The 17,326-nt window shown below is 36.8% G+C and overlaps 1 protein-coding gene across 1 annotated transcript; it reads right to left on the bottom strand.

Annotated features, from left to right (window-relative positions):
- Positions 1-6,742: 6,742 nt before the first annotated feature.
- Positions 6,743-17,038, bottom strand: LOC142644474 (uncharacterized). Its single transcript, XM_075819078.1, has 14 exons — positions 16,700-17,038; positions 13,191-13,302; positions 11,551-11,663; positions 10,399-10,521; positions 10,111-10,322; positions 9,636-9,711; positions 9,219-9,305; positions 8,994-9,074; positions 8,789-8,821; positions 8,552-8,605; positions 8,430-8,471; positions 8,057-8,135; positions 7,909-7,979; positions 6,743-7,355 (listed from the first exon to the last, which is right to left on the bottom strand). Exons 1-14 carry the CDS (start codon positions 16,862-16,864, stop codon positions 7,266-7,268), a joined length of 1,338 nt encoding a protein of 445 aa, XP_075675193.1. The 5' UTR covers positions 16,865-17,038; the 3' UTR covers positions 6,743-7,265.
- Positions 17,039-17,326: the final 288 nt, after the last annotated feature.

Here is a 17,326-nt window from a genome sequence, read left to right as displayed (position 1 = left end):
TCGAGTATTGGGCGGTTTTGTACTGTGTGAATCGTCGCCGAATTTGCCAAAATCTCTGGATTTTTCTCTGAAACATCCTCTCTCTCTCTCTCTCTCTATTAGGCCGGATCTCGAAGAGTCCGGCAAGATCTTAGTGTAAGTTAAAGAGATCAGGCGAGATCTCTTCGACTTACACTGAGATCTTGCCGGACTCTTCGAGATTCGGCCTAATAGAGAGAGAGAGAGAGAGAGAGAGGATGTTTCAGAGCAAAAACCAGCAAAATTCGGCGACGATTCACACAGATCGGACACAAACCAGCAAGATCCGGCCTAGAACTTAATTCCGATGTGTTTTCCGGTCGGGTCGGTTCAACATCGGTTTTTCAAGCTTAAACCCGTCAACCGACCCACCGGTGTCGGGTTTTATGGGCGAAGACCTGCTGCTGACCATCGCCGGCGTCGGGTCAGCCGAGTTGGGCGGGTGGCGGGTCTGGTTGGACACCCCTAATCAAGACCTAGAGATTTCCAAGGCTTCATCGCCCAGAGACCATCTTTGATTTCAGCATCAGAAATAGGCATGCAAAGGGTATTCTTTTCTTCTTTGGTGAGGGAAGATTGCCACCAAGAGGGTTGAGGAGGAGTAAGGGGGGCACTATCCAAACTAGAAGTGAAAAGCTTGTCAAACCCCCATCTAATGAACTCCACAATCTCCCTCTCATTATGAATCCAATCCCCTGCATCATTTTTAATACAAGAAATTCAATTGCGCCTTCTTCAAACAATGGCAGACACATGATGGAAGGAAGTATTTCTATCCCCATGAACCAATCTATTAATTCGAGATTTCTGAACCCAAAGCTCCTCCTCCTAACTCCGAATATCATTTAGCTCACTTTGCAGTTTGTTTTCCAAGGCTAGCAAGGATGAAAAGGGGTGTGTCGTCAAAGCTTTTTGGACTCCGCCTAATCTGGCCATTACCCGTTTCTTTTTGACAAAGATATTACCAAAATGGTTTTTATTCCAATCCACTGCCTTATTAGCAAATTTTTCCGACGCTTCTTGTAAAGAGAAGGATCGGTTCCAAGTATTTGAGATAAACTTGGGAAAAGTCAAGTCTTCAAGCCAAAAACTTTGAAACCTGAAAGGTCGAGGAAGGTATGCACCACTACCCGGGTCAGATTCCAACAGAATGGGACAATGATCAGAGTGATAACGAACCAAATGACTAACCCTCGCATTGGGATGCAATGCACACCAGCTTGGATTGGCAAAAAACTAATCAATTCTTTCTTGAATCAGATCCGAAATATCTCTCTGATTAGACCAAGTAAAACGGGGACTCGAAAACCTCAAATCAATCATATTACAACTATCAAGACATTCTTTGAAGATTAAGGACCGATTGGCACTGACAGCCCTACCCCAAATTTATCCCCATCAACAAGCATTTCGTTGAAATCACCAGCAATAATCCAAGGTTAATCATGAAGGTTAGCAAAAATTTTCAAATTATTCCACAAAATACATCTTTCATGAAACCTAGGACTAGCATAAATGGCAGTACGAATATAATCAAGGTTGGAAAAGGTTACCTTTACCAAAACATGGATTTCCTGTTCAGACTTGGCAAGCTGAGCAACATGCACCTTCTCAGTGTTCCACATGAGCCAGAGGCCACCAGGATAGCCTATTGTGTCCGTATGAATCGCTCCATCACAAGGGAGATTGTCCGTAATTTCCTTAGCTCTCTCTCCGCCAATATGAGTCTCCATGATGATCATAATGGCCGGATTATGGTTATTGGCCAATTCAATAGCATGCTTAATAAACGAAGCCTTCAATGCACCCCTAAAATTCCAAGCAATCACATTCATAACTAAATGATGATTTGGACTTGGAATTCATCATACAGAGGGAGCATTCACGCTTCTTCTGTCAAATTCCATCCGGACATCCTCGCCACTTCTACCATCTGATCGTTGCTAGGCTTCAGAGTCACACAATGCTCCAGTACCTCCACTGATTTCTCGGTGGTTGTCCAATATTAAGAATTTCATCACCGGTTGGAATTTCTCGGTGCTCCACCATGGATTGGTCATCATCCCCTATGCTGGATCGATCAAAGGAAAAAAAAAAAAACCCATTATCGCACTCCTCGGAGTCAGAAGGAAGATGAGCTTCCATGCTTTGCGAAGCTTTGCGCTAAACCAACCCATTTTGTGTGTAGGGAGAGCTCGGACTTCGGTGATGACCACTGAAGGAATTTCCACAATCCTCCCCTCCAAATTGATCACCCACTTCTCTTCCCGATTTTCTTTGGAATTGAAAACCTCCATTAGAATCCCCTTGAATATTATAATACTGTTTGACCAAACAAAAGTGGAAGGAAGTTTCTCTACGTGTGAAGAAAGCAGAGCTGAATTTTTTTTCTTTGCTTGGACGGCGCTGTCTGAAGAGATAGGAGATGCCCTGCCTCTTGCAAGGTCTTTTTTGCCCTTTACTGAAATGGCCACGGGCTTTGCCAAAGTTAAGCCTTGATTGAATTTTATGGAAGGCCTAATAGGAAATTCGGTATATGTAATCCTTGAAGAGCCCGAGCCCACTAACCCCGACACCTTATTACCCACTGAATTGAGCTTAGGTTCCACTGAAAGGTCCAAATCACTTCTTGCTTTTCTCTTCCCATCGGCACTTTTTGACCCAGCTGGCAACCTGTCACCCTTGTTTGTCTCCTCCTTTACCATATTGGGATTTTTAAAAGAATGGTGCAATTTGGGTTTGAGGTTGGTGTTGCTTTTTTGGCCAGCTTTAGGACCTTTCCTTCTTCGTGAAACCACCATCCAAGGCCCGAAAGCAGCATCATGTGACTCTACCTCGTGCACCTCGGGAGGCGGAGAGGCTAGGCCTTCCTTGTCGACGACCCTTTCCGTGTTTTCTGCGTTGGCCGAAGGTGAGGGTGGTCTGATGGTATACTAGCAGCTTTCCTGCCAATGACCAATACGCCCACATAGGAAACAAAGCTTTTGGAGTCCCTCATAAACTACATCCTGCTGGTGCTTGCCAATACAAACCGACTTAACAAGTGGTTTACCAATATCGACTTGTACGCAGATATGAGCGTATCTGCCTCTAGCCTTAGTGGCGGTATAAGTATCGACCCTTAGGAAACAAAGCTTTTGGAGTCCCTCATAAACTACATTCTGCTGGTGCTTGCCAATACAAACCGACTTAACAAGTGGTTTACCGATATCGACTTGTACGCAGATACAAGTGTATCTACCTCTGGCCTCAGTGGTGGTATAAGTATCGACCCTTCGGACGTTCCCTATAGCTTGCCCAATCTATCTTAGAACCCCCCAGCGTCATAATATTCTATGGGAAGTTTGTTGAGGAGAACCCAAACTGCCACCGAGGTAACTAAAGCTTCCGACAACTTAAAATTTGCTTCCTATTTGCGAATGGAAAGAAAGTGCTCCCTTATGAACCAGGGGCCTCTCTTGAGCACAGTTTCAAGGTCTTCCTGTACCGAGAATCTCACCAGGAAGAAATCCTTGCCAATGTCCACCATGTCTAACCTTCCCGTTGGTTTCCACAATCCCTTCATGTTGACTTCTGGGTTTGTCTCACCAGGAAATGAAACCAACCGTTCTCCCAAACACCTTAATGATAATGGCCTTAGACCAAGGAGCTCGAATGCTCGACTCAGTCTCCTTAGAAAGCTTGATAGTAGCAAATCCCTCCCTTACTTCATTGATCTCTTCATCTGAGTCGGACTCAGCATCCATATGCGTAGCGAAGTCAAAAGCTTAGGTGTAGGCACCCGATATCTCCCCAACGAGCTTATCCTTAAAGGATAGCTTCACCGGTGTGGAGAGATTGAAATTACCAAGCCCGACTGTAGCAAGATCTTCATGCCCACCGTGTGACTCCTCAACTTTTTTATTGCTTCAGACCAGTTCATTTTGTTCTTCACGAGAGAGAAAACATGCCATCTTATTTTTTAGTTTGGCCACGAAGGGGAGAGCACAAAGGGGCAGCCATTTCTTCATATTAACGGCATGTCGCTTTTGGGCTATAAAAGTAAGAAAAATGCTAAATAAGCAAATATTTAGCAAATATGCATAGAAAAATGCTAGGGCACAGCAAAGTTCACAACTTTTGTCATAACTCATCAAGTAACGAGTTGTGTAAATAGTTGTGTATTGAAAATTTTTAGTGAATAAACAAGTTGTGATACAACAAATAATATCCCCAATAATTAGCAAGGATATAAAATAAAAAGAAGTTTAGAACAATCTCACAATGCTATAGAATCACGCTACGAAAGCGTTGTCCTTAAAAATTGATGGCGTAAATGCACTTTTAGTCCCTACATTTTGGCCTTTTTTTTCATTTTAGTCCATACATTTTAATTTTACCACTTTTAGTCCCTAATTCAATTAGGGCGTTCCATTTTGGTCTTTTCCATCAGTCAACCGATGGAAATAGCTGAGGTGGCTGCCGGAGGAATTAAAATATTATAAAAAATGTCACATCACCATGACACATCAACATATAAATTTTAAAAATTAATTTATTAATTTTAACTAAATAATAAAAATAAAAATAGAAGTAAAAACTAAAATTCATGATTATTTTTCATGTTCTTTTGTTCTTCATTTTACAGAGCCTTCTCTCTCTCTCACACCCGAGCCTCCATGACCGAGTGCCTTGAACTCATCACTGCGATCACCAGCATCGCCACCACGGTGGTCTTCTCCATCTCCGAACTAACTATCTCAACCTCAAAATCTCTGATCTAAACTGTCTCTGTCTCAGAACACCATGGTGAAGGCTCTCAAGCTCATCACCGCCGCCACCATAGGCGATGGTTTCACATCTCAGCCTCAAATTGTCTCTAAAACCGAAACCTATAAGCTCTCTTGCTCTGGATCGGTCTCACCCTCTCTTCGATCTAAACGAAGGACAGCCTCCTAGCTCCGTCGTGAAGCCCAGCCGCCGCCATCACGACGATGGTGGTTCCCAACCTCTCATCCTTTCTCTCTCTAAACCCGGGCCAAACACTTCATATTTATCCGATCTCTCTCTAGAACCTGGAACTCAACTTCTCGATCTATTGCCTAGGACGGCGCATGGAATTGTGGAGGTTAAAGGCTTCACGGATCTGCCAAGAACCGTGGCCGTGGCGACGCGTGAGATCACATGTGGCGGCGCGTGAGCTCGTGATCAACACAGGTATGACAAAGGGTAAGGTACAGGGATTTTTGTGCTCATGTTCTGTGTTTGTGAGGATTTGTGAATATGTATCAGAGAGTGTATACACACTTGTTCTTCATATTCTTCAGATCAAATCTCTGGATGTGTCGCTCGCGGAGGAGTTGAGGGCGATGAGGAAGAAGATGGAGAGGCTGAGGTCGAACAGAGAGAGGACAGAGAAGATGCTGAGAGAGAGGGACTTGATGTTAGAGATGAAGATTTCTTTGTTTTTGTGTTTTGAATTCGTTCAATTTTTGAGATATTTTGTTAACTGGGTTTATGGGTTTGATTTGCTGAGAATTCAGTGTTGATTGTGTTAGAATTTGGGGAAGAACATGAGATGATTTTGATTTGTGGTAGATCTGATAGTGCTGGGTTTAATGATCTCTGAGGTGTTGAATTTGAGTTTTTTCTTCTTGTTTTCATTTATGTCCTAGTGATCTGGGTTTGAGTTCTTGGGTTGCTGGAATTGTGTTCTTATGATGGGTTTGTGTTGGGTTTGATTTGAGAAGAATATGAAGAACAAGTTGTAAAATGAAGAACAATCTGAAGAACATGAAAAGCAATTTTAATTTATGTGAATTTTAGTTTTTTAATTCTGTTTTTATTTTTATTATTTAGTTAAAATTAATAAATTAATTTTTTAAATTTTATGCTGATGTGTCATGGTGATGTGGCATTTTTTATAATATTTTAATTCCTCCGGCAGCTACCTCAGCTATTTCCGTCGGTTGACTGACGGAAAAGACCAAAATGGAACACGTTAATTGAATTAGAGACTAAAAATGGTAAAATTAAAATTTATGGACTAAAATGAAAAAAACACCAAAATGTAGGGACTAAAAGTGCATTTACGCCAAAATTGATTCATGCCACCAAGAGTAAAACTCGGTGTCACTGGTTCTCTTGGCTAAACTACCCCCAAGATTAGACTATTGCATCAACCTTCATGATGGATGCACTTCCACTCACTAAAGTTCAAGAACAACCCTCTATTGCATTTCCTCAAAACAAATATATATTGTAGAAAAATATGTGAGAGAGAAGAAGAATAGAATTGTGTATATCTAAATCTAATGTAGTAAAATATATCTTATTGAAAAGGATGTGATGATGGGTATTATATAGGCTATTCATGACAATAATGGTCTATAACTATTGGTTACTAATAACTCATAAAAGCCCAATGACTATTTTTCTCATAATTACCCAATGGCTATTTTACTCATAAATTTCCAACAACTAGAAAATAAATAATAATAATAAAAGTGTTTGGAACACACGCTCACACCAACATCAAATAAGTAATACCTCACTGCTAATCACCTCAGTAGAGCCTACTGTCCCCTTGGGAACAAAGGAAGAGACATCCATTATCTCTCTCTGAAAAAAGTATTGATCACAGTATAGTGATCAGTCCTTCCAGCATGGAGTAGCCAATAGGAAGCTTTTAGAAGCACAGTGAATCCAATTAAATGATGAACCCACAAGGTATAGAGTTCCTACTCTTTAGAATATAAATGCAAAAGTCATGGATCAATTGCAAAATCATACAAAGAGTAAGCAATAAACAGATGGGGCAGAAAATTTTCACTAACATAGGGCTAGCTGTAACCCATCCAATACATTCATATCAACAGCTATGCCCTTCTCTTTTACCCTATTTATTCAAGTCCAAATTGTGCTACAAAGTGACAAAGGGCATATGTCCTTAAACTATGACCTTACAATGATTGTTACCATTGATGTGCTTTTCAAAAATAGGCTCAGGCTTTGATTCTTCAATTAGTCGCCTTTGAGAGCAACTTTCATGAAAAGTAAAATCTATTGCCAAATTTCGGACAGACTCCCAATGGGAACAGCTAGCAAATGGTCTAAAATAATTTACAGCTTCTCATGATTACCGGGGGCAAGATAATTGTTGCAACTTGAAACTTTGATATTTCTGCTCAACATGCGTATGAATAAGTGGAAGGTCTTAGAATGCTAGGGAGCATGCTTCCAGTTTTGAGCATTCACATCGTTCAATACTAGACCGCTGCATAGTTGCAACTGTTAACTGTGTGACTTGATATAAGAGGAGCCGCCCTTATTGTCATACTCTGAACAAAGGCTATCATCTACACATATAAAAGTTGTCTTAGAAATCGAGTCCACAGCGCAAAGCATTAAGAATTCAAACTTTAAGTTGATTAGCAAGAAACATGGCTAAAGAGCTCAAAAATGTAATTAAGATATAAATAACTTATATGGAACTTTTCTGAATTGGGAAAAATCATTTGGAATTTGAAATGAAATTTGTGCTTAGCTAACCTAGTTTGCAGTTAACTAAATTCCTGGGGTGCTTTCGTGCCCTTCTATATGAGCTCATTAATATAATTAAATATGCCAAAGTACTATATGATTCATATGAAGCACAAACAATATACTGCTTTCAGCATCATCTTGTCATTTATTCTCTCATCATTAAGGCCAGCTTTAGATTGATAGGTAGCTTCATCTAAAGAACATATGGTAGTCTCCACATTGGTGTAAATCACCTATAGATCCATTGATTAGACTAGCACGTATACCAGAGAAATGGAAGTTCAGGTACTGGTGTAAACTCGTAAATATTAATTGATTAGACCAGCCAAATGCATATGGAACGTAGAAGGAAAACTTATCTCTTACCGAAGCAAATCCAATGCACATAATGCTGAATCCAGGGAAATCGAAAGGTGCATCATCAGATAGAAATAAAGCTGGAAGAAGAATTTAACTTTGTTAATTTTGGTTGGCTTTTGGGCCTAATTAGATATTAAATTGAAATTCCAATTACCTGTTAGAGGAGAGAAAGCTAAGGGAGAAACAACATTGGCAAAGGAACATATGCCTGAAATACACCCTTGAGCCATTCCCTGAAACAGAAGGGAACGAAAGGAAATTAAGAATAATCATTTGTAAAAAGCCAAACCAGTCCAAAAAAAGGATTCCATCCAGAGTAAACAGGACACATATTTAGTCCATCACAGACTGCTTTTTTTTCTTCTTTTTCTTTTTCTTTTTTTCTTTTTTCGGGCAAGATCTTTAAAAAACTCACTTCAAGAAATAAAATTCACGTACAGCATAGTTGTTAATAGCCTAACGCCAGCATAATATAAAAATTGATACCAATCAACCAAAAGATTGCAGGAACTCTTACAGAAATATACCTGTTCGCATGACCCAACTTGTTTAGAAACAATGCTCCTCATCTGCAAATTTTAAAATAATTTAGACAACAGACTATATCCAATCAAATATTATAGATTGAAACTAGAAAATAAAAACTCACACATGGCTGGGAGAAAACAAACAATATGGAGAACATAGCAGCGACATAAGGTACCTATCAGCATTCAAAATGTTAGCCATATTGTCATACTACAACATAACAGAAGTAAGCTAAAGCATATAAGTCTAACAGGTATAATTTTGAAAATTAATCTTGGTACATATTATGGAATGTGGCAAATTCTCCAAAATTAATGGAAAGAAACTTGTATTTGCCAGTAAAGTTGCAAAGAAATACCCAGAAGGACCACGCAACGCTGTAAAGAAACATCTGCATTGAAGACCATAAATTAATAAATTAGAACTTGATGCAGATGCTATGATTACTTTTTCTTGTGTGTAATAAGTAGGTGACAATACCAACTATTGACAGAAGTACTCATTGTCAAGCCAATGTGGAATGCAAGAGAAAGAGAATCACAACAGAGAGACAAGATGCTTACATGAGCACAGCTAAAAAAGAGTCCTATTGAAAGCAGCTTCTCTTCTCCTAGAGCAGGAACTAACATAGGCATGAGAAGCAACTGCACAAATGCCCAAATTTTTAGATTTTTTTTTTTCTTTTGGCCATACTTCAATTTTTAGATAGAACCAAATCAATTAAGGTTATATCACCAATGTTACAAAGGAATGCAAGTAGCACTGAAACAAAACAATCTGAGACATACCTGTGAAATGGTCCCGGCAATCCCAGTTATGACCATTAAGTCCGCAAACTGATTCTTACTAAAGTGAAAGCTGGCCTTCAAGTAATACTGCAAAGGGAATAATAAATTTCAATGCTACATCTTCTTATGTATACTCACAAGGCTCACTTGCATAAATTTTTCTTTGATTATATAGACCATTTGCTTTGCAAAAAACTAAGAAATTTTAAAGCATATTCTTTCTTTACCTATTCCTTAAAATTTTTTAAAAATCAATAATCTTTAGGGACTCTTTAGGTGAGCCTAAAAAAAATCAAGCACATGAAATTGATAAACTTTTTAAAACCTCACATTTTCTAGATACAACTATACTTTTACCCACTTTTAGCAAATAAGTCAATCTAAACACATAGTTAATTCATGGAATTGGAGAAGTACCATCATAGAAGCATGAAGACCAACATCTGCAAGACTGCTGAAAAACGCAACAATTGCAGCTTGGGAAAATGTTGAGCTGCAATTCAAGTACATATATATAAGTAAAATTATCTCAAAGAAGAAAAGTTAAAGCACATGTTTTAGAGTAGAGAAGACAATGATTGAACTTAGGACTTCTTGCTGTAATTCCATGTTTAATTGTTAGAGCAGGAGATCTTAAGTTCAATTCCTAACTTTACTCTGCCTCATATTTAAAATATTAAAAATCTCACGTGTTGGGCTCCACTTATTAACTGGGAGTTTAGGCACACACATGAAAAATAGTGTTAAAATTATAGTTAAATGATTAAGTTCACCATTTCGTACCAACTTCAGCTTGCTAGACATAAAAAGACTATATGTAAAAGAAATTTCCTCTCTTCACTGTGTTCAAACTTGAAACACTACTAATAAAAGAGTAACTAAATTCACAGACCTAGTCTTGAGCAAGGAGAGCATATCCTCAAAAGAAGGCATTGGTTTAAAAATCTGCACAGTCTTGGGAGCTGAACCTCCATCTGATTTTGATTTTACAACATTGAGTTTTTCCTTTGACAGTATTGGGACAGAAAGAGCGTCGTCTGCGATTGAATCAGGGAGGAAAATTCTCATGTACACAGCTGCCACAACTGCCACGGAGGCCGCAACCTAATAATAACAAGGAAGTTCAATATGTGTACACTATAATGAGGTTGTTTTGATAGAGAAAAAGAAAAATCTGAACCTGAAATGTAGAAGCAGTGGAGAGAAAACGAGTGGACAGGGTTCCGCAAACGAATGCAGCTGATCCGATCCCTGACAATATTCCGAATGACGAAGCTCGTTGTCCTTCTGGAACATTATCTGCCTGAAGATTCAAAGCACAATTTACATTCAAACTTAAAATTACAACGTTGTATTGTTACTTGTTTATGTAGAAGTTAGTGTACTCGTTTTCTAGTTTCTACTGGATTATGGAGGGAATATCTGTACACTTGTTTTTACAGATCAACTGATCAAAGAATTCAAAGTTTCAATCAAAAAAAATGATGTGCATGATGTTTGCAATAAAATTTGGGGTTAAGATTATGTGCAGTGCACTGAACATGGTATGGTATGCTACGGACACATGTCCAAAATTTGAGAATATAAGTATGGAAAAAAATATAAGTAAATATTTAGCAACAGGCTTTTCTTCTACTAACTGGACCTCAAAATTGCATGTGGGTCATCAAGCTGGGTCTAACAGAATCAACAATTACAGTTTGGTGGTGTGAATTGTTGACGCTCAGTCCATATATTTAGTCTTTTAATTTCTCCAGGCCCATAAAAGGTTAGTTTAACATTTAATTCGGGTGACTCCAAGCCCATCATTACAAAATTTTCAATGTACACATTACAAACTACAAAACGGCTTGTGCATGATTCCCACCCCTAAGTAGAACGGGCTTTAAGGTTAGCTATATAATTTTTGTGGGTTTTCGGCCCAAAAGAAAATGAAATAAAGTGAAATCAGGTTCTAGTTCTACATCCACATTATCCCACTGTCTAGTTATCCTAAGGGCTAAAATATAAAATCCAGGAAGATCAAAACCAGAAATTGATAATAACTCTAGGATTATGATTTTTTAATGTTAGTTTTTGGCTAAGCAAGGATTATGAATTGATATATAAGATTTATTATTATTATTATTATTATTATTATTATTATTATATAAGGAAGTGGTGTTTCAGTCTTTGGTTGAATTATTTCACTCCCTACTCATGAAATACTCAGAAAATCTAATGCTGAATGTTCTGATGATAACCTAGTGTTTGGCTAAGGTTTTAACTGTAACTATGCTCCATCTCAATTGTCATAATTGGAATTGAGCTCAGAAGGATTTAGTTTAATTACCACATAAGCAAGGGAAAGGCAATGAACGCTTCCTTCACAAATCATTGCGGTGAGGGTCTTGAACACATAGTACACATAGAAGAAGGTCCTCGCTCTGCTGTAGGCCAATATGCCTGTATTAATATAACCCAAATGTTATGTCATCATTTAATTGGAATATCCTTGCATTGCATGTGATTTGAATCAAAAATAAAGAATCGGCATTAGTGGTAATTGTAGTCTTGTAGTTGGAGTATTTGAACACCTGGAAATCATTTTGGGAGTAAAATAAATCACTGCATCAGTTCTGTGACATGTAACAGAGATAAGATACTATCACTCATATAAGCTTTTTCTTTTTCTTTTTGGCATATACAAATGCTATGGCTTTCAATTAAGGTGTTTCAATTTTCAATTTCCTAGTATGAAACTGGGAAAACAAAAATACTATATATTATACAATGAGGCATCAGGAATATTTCTTTAGAAATTAGAAGTTAGCATCTTTAGAAATTATAGGCCACTATAGACCCCATCAATTGGAAAAATTTTGCTTGTTTCCCAGTTCCCACCATGCAATAATTTTGGACCAATCCAACTGGAAGATCCCAAATAAAGAGAGACATATGAAGTGAATTTATGGTATTGAGTGGGACATGCGTCTCTTCACATCCGATTATTGGAAGACTTTTATGGGCTTTTGATTTATTCTCCTACTATTTTTTTATTTTTCTTTAGAAAAGTGAGTTCCTTTATTTTTTATTTTATTTTTTCCTTTTTTCTTTTTTGACTCCTTAATATTCGGATAAAGCTCTAAAATGAGGAGATGATTTGTTTTCAACTTATTCCAATTTCAGTGGGTAGTGCCAACTGCCAACTCTATTTTTGAAATTAACATTAACAATGATACTTATTCTAACACTGATTCCATTAATTGAGGCCTACTACTCAGACCCATCCATCATAGTGACAATCGAAAGAGGTGTACTGCATCCTCTTCTCAAATAAAGAGTATATTTGATGGGTGGATTACATCTTTTGATATTTAAATATGGATCATGAGATAGATTCTCTATTTCTTACATTTGATATCTTCTCTTAGTGATAATTAAATTCAACAATAAGGATAGATCTCAACACAAATAGAAGTCTAAACAGCTCAGAAGAACAAAAATCCTTAATCCTAATCTGAGTATTTCACTTTATACTTGCCAAGGTCTCTTTTTTTCTTTTTCTTTTACTTTATGAAGTCATCTAAGTATAAGATGGAAAAGAAGAAAAACAAATTCAATATGACATTTTGCATTGGTGGAACCTAAAATAGAATACAAAGATTAGTCAACAATTGACCAACTCTTTTATTAGTTAATTATTTGTACATTTTTAGATTCATAATATTTAATATGGATAATGAAATTGATTCTATTTATTTCGAGTGAAATGGAAAGGATTCTTTTTCTCAATCTTACTTTAACATAATATGTATGTAAAGCAAGGTAATCTTGCTTTATTAACTTAATATTGACTCTCTTTTTAATTTGAGTGAAATTAATTGAAAGATCCCAATTCAGAGAAAATCTAATGATTAACATCTGATGACAAATCCCTATCTGGCCAATCCATTTTCAGATAAAATTAAAGAATGCATGCATATGGCATACCTAGAGGTATGATGGTGAGAATCATTGGAACTGTGAGCAAAGTTTTCCGACCATACTTGTCAGAGAGATTTCCCACCAGAGGTGTCATCACCAATGTTCCCAGCCCTATGATCTGCATAAGTCACAAACATAAGTAGTGCCATTTGCGCACAAATTCGAACAACAATTGTGTCAAATTACCATCCTTGCCTTTAAATTGAAAAGCAATTAAGGTATTTATATATCAATTGGGACAAATTCTTATCTTTTCCTTTAATTAAGAAAAGGATTTACAAAATTAATTGTGATTGAAAAAGGAAGAGATAGAGAGATTCGGACTATTACCCCCCATTTTGTGCAGTGTAATTCCAAATTGAATGACGTGAATTTTACATGAATTAGGATTAATTATAAAAAGGAAAAACCTAATTGCCCTTTAGTCAAACAAATTCTTTTTCTATGAAAAATTATATTTGATTTTCCAGCTAATGAAAATGTACTACACATTACTAGTTAAGTTTGATTATTTAATTTGTGCACCAAGGAACAAATTCTTTTTCAATAGTTAAAAAAAAATTAAAATTTTGACTGTCTCTTTTGGAAATACTAACAAGATAACAAATGCATTCAGCATGAGCCGTGATAATATATATATACTCATTACCACACTTCCATTTGGCCTAGCGGCCTTAGGCCTTGGGGAGTAGTGGGTGGATGGGGACTCTGGGCAGAGAAGACCAAATAACTTTCTGTAATGTTTCTATACATGATTCTGTGCAAGAGTAAGATCAGTGAATTGAATTGGATCATGAAAAAGACAATCGGGATTCTAATGAAATCAGGAACTATGAACAAAACGCATTGCACTTCACGGGTGAGTAAGAATGTGATTGTGGGTCCGGGAGTTTGGGAGTTAGATCACTTGAAATTGAAAAATCCAAAAGGCTTTCCTAGGAAACCGAAAGGAAATTTCGTTTGATGGGAGTTCTGTACTCAAGCTTGAAGTTTTTGCTTTTTGGCAAACCAAAAAGACATTGCATGGACAACCTTCATTTTCTACTACCAACAGAGAGAGACAGAGAGAGAGAGACAGAGAGAGGCTTGTTTTGGTACACGTACCAAATAGGCAATTCACAGAACAACATTTAACGCTCAACGATTATCTATCTATTTGACTATTTGTGATTCAGAATTTAGAAAACTATAAGCCTTTAAAACTAACAGTGTTTGTTTCTAAAAAAAGCAAACAAAAAATCTACGTAAAAAACAATAATAAGAAAGAAAAAGAGAGGCAATGGTCATGGTGGGTGTAGAATTGAAAATAAAGTAGGAAAAATGATAGAAAGCAAAGCTTAAGTTATACAGAAAATATATATATATACCCCCCGTTGAAATCCGGTTAATTTTATTTGCTTGTGGAGTAATATTTCTTTGCCTCTTTGACATCCCGTTTTGAAATTTAATATATTTAAACATTAAAGGGTGTTTTGTAGAGTAGTTTAAGATGGGATTCTTAGAGTTTTTTGAAATATATGTAAGTGAAAAATTGTATAAAAATGTGAATTTTAAATGTTAAACTAAACAGACTCTAAAATACAGCTTTGTAAAGCTAACGTTTTTTAAGTGTTTTTTTTTTTGGTAACACTGTGATAGCCGCCACTGGCTCTAGCCAATAACATTGATCACTCCTTTCAACCAAAATGTAGTTGGATTAGGCTTGGCAATGTCCAAACTCCAATGCACTAAATTTAAATCATAATTAACCAAATAAATAAATATAAACCACAAAAACGCATATGGGAATAGTTGGATTGGGCCAGACCTTCCATAATTACTATTCTTTAAACACGATTAGGGCCTCGGCTTGGACACTTTCAAGGCCGAAAAGATGCGCTGGTGTATTAAGCAGGGCCAAGGCAGAGGCTGTGGAATGGTCTATGGATGCAGAGGTCATGAGCTACTATGAGTGTTGCAACATGTGATACTAACGGTAAGAGGATTGGTGATTTTTAATGTTTCACACATAAATAGATGTGAAGAAACTTTTTGTGTACCACCGTTCATATTGGGCAAAGTGGTACCTCCTCTTACCATGAGAGCTTGCTATGAGCTCATATTTGTTCATTGGAGTCCGGGAGTGGGTTTTGGGTGAGGTTAGGCTATTAGAATTTCTAAGCTAGATAAATAAATAAACCTTTTGAGAGAGAGAGAGAGATGTTAATCAACGTTTATCTAGGCTCTAGCATACAAATTTTCACTTTTTTTCCCCTTCAAACAATTAAATATGCTTGGTATAATATCCCATAGTTTGTAAACAGCACTTGTCCTGTGAGGCCTGATATCTCATAGTAACTAATAACAAAAATAAAAATAGAATAGATTTTTTTGGAATATCTTAAAGATAGAATGAGGTCTCCAGGTCTAATGAACATAACAAATGCTATTAGATCCTACGAACTATGATCAACAAATAGACTATTTTTTATCACCAGTGCTGGAAGCCGCAGGTGCCACATTGGGCCAAAAGAATAGGATTGTGGCATTAATTATCATTATTGTAATTAGATAAATGTACTATGTACGGTTTATAAGAGACACTGGATATATTTGAAAAAGATGGTGCATTAGACAGATTAACGAATTTTCCTATAGAGTAAGACAGAAAATTAAATAGAGTGTGGGTCATCTCAATTGGAAGTTTGTGTGGTTGCCTAAAATCCAAGTTAACGAAAAAGGAAGCCTCGTGAAGCTGATGGGAAATTTCGTTGTATGAGAGACAGAGAGAGAGAGAGTGTGTGTGTGTGTGTCTCTGTTCAGCTGCAGCGAGCGCCAAGCTGCTTTTTAAAAGTTTTGCTTGTTAATTAATATTTTTTGTTTTTAATAATTCAGTAGTTAGAGAACGAGAATTTGAAGCCTAAAAGTGTTTTTTAGAAATACCAAAACATGTCAATTGAGTTCTACATTCTCGAATTAACTGATTTGTAATTACAAAAACTATTAACATGCACCTTATTCATGATTATCAAATGAAAAACACTTATACGATTATGCTCTGTTTGTACGAAGCGACAGTAAAAAAGAGTAAAATAAAATTAGTTGAAAATTTATTTAATTTTCTATCAATTCTATTCTACTCTACTCTCTCCTCTACCCTTCCATCCAAACTAGCATTAAGGCTAAGTATCCCTTTAAACAAAAACAAAAACAAAAAAGAAAAGGAAAGAAAAGAAAACGTATATTAAAAAAAAAAAAGAAGAATTCCTAAAACAAAATAGAAAGGTGGTTGGTTGGTGAATTCTCAAGAACATCGTCTAGGACGTCTTACCTTAAAGTTTAAACGGAGAATAAGTGATAACACGCAACTTGATTAATCGCAATTGCTAGTAAAATCTAATAATGTAAAAAAGAAAAAATTTAAAAAAAGACTTCGCTGCTGAGGATAGAAACAATGGAAAAACTAAGATAAAAGAGCTAGACATGCACTGCTAGTAAATAAGTAAAAGCATATGTGAGTTAAAGAAATAAATTACCGCCTGTTGAAAACCAGTGAGGTAAATTGCGAGTGAGCATTCGTCTAATCCAGGACAAAGTGCAGTCATAGCAACGTCGGTGATGGCTGGTATTACCATGAATGTTGAGAAGTTATGAAGAAAGATTGTCATGAAGAGGTGACTCAACCCAGACAACTTTTCCATCTCTCTCTCTCTCTCACTCTTTTTTTTTTTCTCTCTTTAGACCAAAACTAAAGACAAGCAGCTAAAGCAAAAGCCAACCTTGCCAATTAAGCTACTACAAGAAAAAAAACACTTATAAAGCAGCAACAAAAAAAAAAGACTCAGTTTTAAAGGAATAGTTCTGCAAATGCAATGTCTATATATTTATGTTGATTATTGCTCTCGCTGTTCCTTATGTTGCATACATACATATATACAAATAATACAATACATGTCAACTTCGCTAGTGTTAGCACCAGTACGTATAGGGTGACCACATGAGTAGATTTTGGCAATGACAGACCAACCAAAACCCAGTCTGTGGTCCAATGAAAGTTGATTCGGCAGTTTCTTCCATAAGATACAAAGTTTGTAATGTCTTGGACTGTCACTCGAGCCACACTTCTGTTTTTGAAAGCCATAAAGTGTACACTACAAAGTGCC

The sequence above is a fragment of the Castanea sativa genome, chromosome 1 (genome assembly GCF_040712315.1).
Source record: "Castanea sativa cultivar Marrone di Chiusa Pesio chromosome 1, ASM4071231v1".
NCBI lineage: Eukaryota > Viridiplantae > Streptophyta > Magnoliopsida > Fagales > Fagaceae > Castanea > Castanea sativa.
The sequence above is the reverse complement of the archived record's forward strand: the minus strand, read 5'-3'. Positions and strand labels throughout refer to the sequence as shown.

Coding starts and splice junctions, on each gene's coding strand:
- LOC142644474 (XM_075819078.1), bottom strand. CDS start 16,864: ATGGAAAAGTTGTCTGGGTTGAGTCACCTCTTCATGACAATCTTTCTT. Junction 10,323..10,398: donor CCACTGCTTCTACATTTCAG/GTTCAGATTTTT, acceptor TGTTATTATTAG/GTTGCGGCCTCCGTGGCAGT. Junction 9,712..10,110: donor CTCTCCTTGCTCAAGACTAG/GTCTGTGAATTT, acceptor CTTGAATTGCAG/CTCAACATTTTCCCAAGCTG.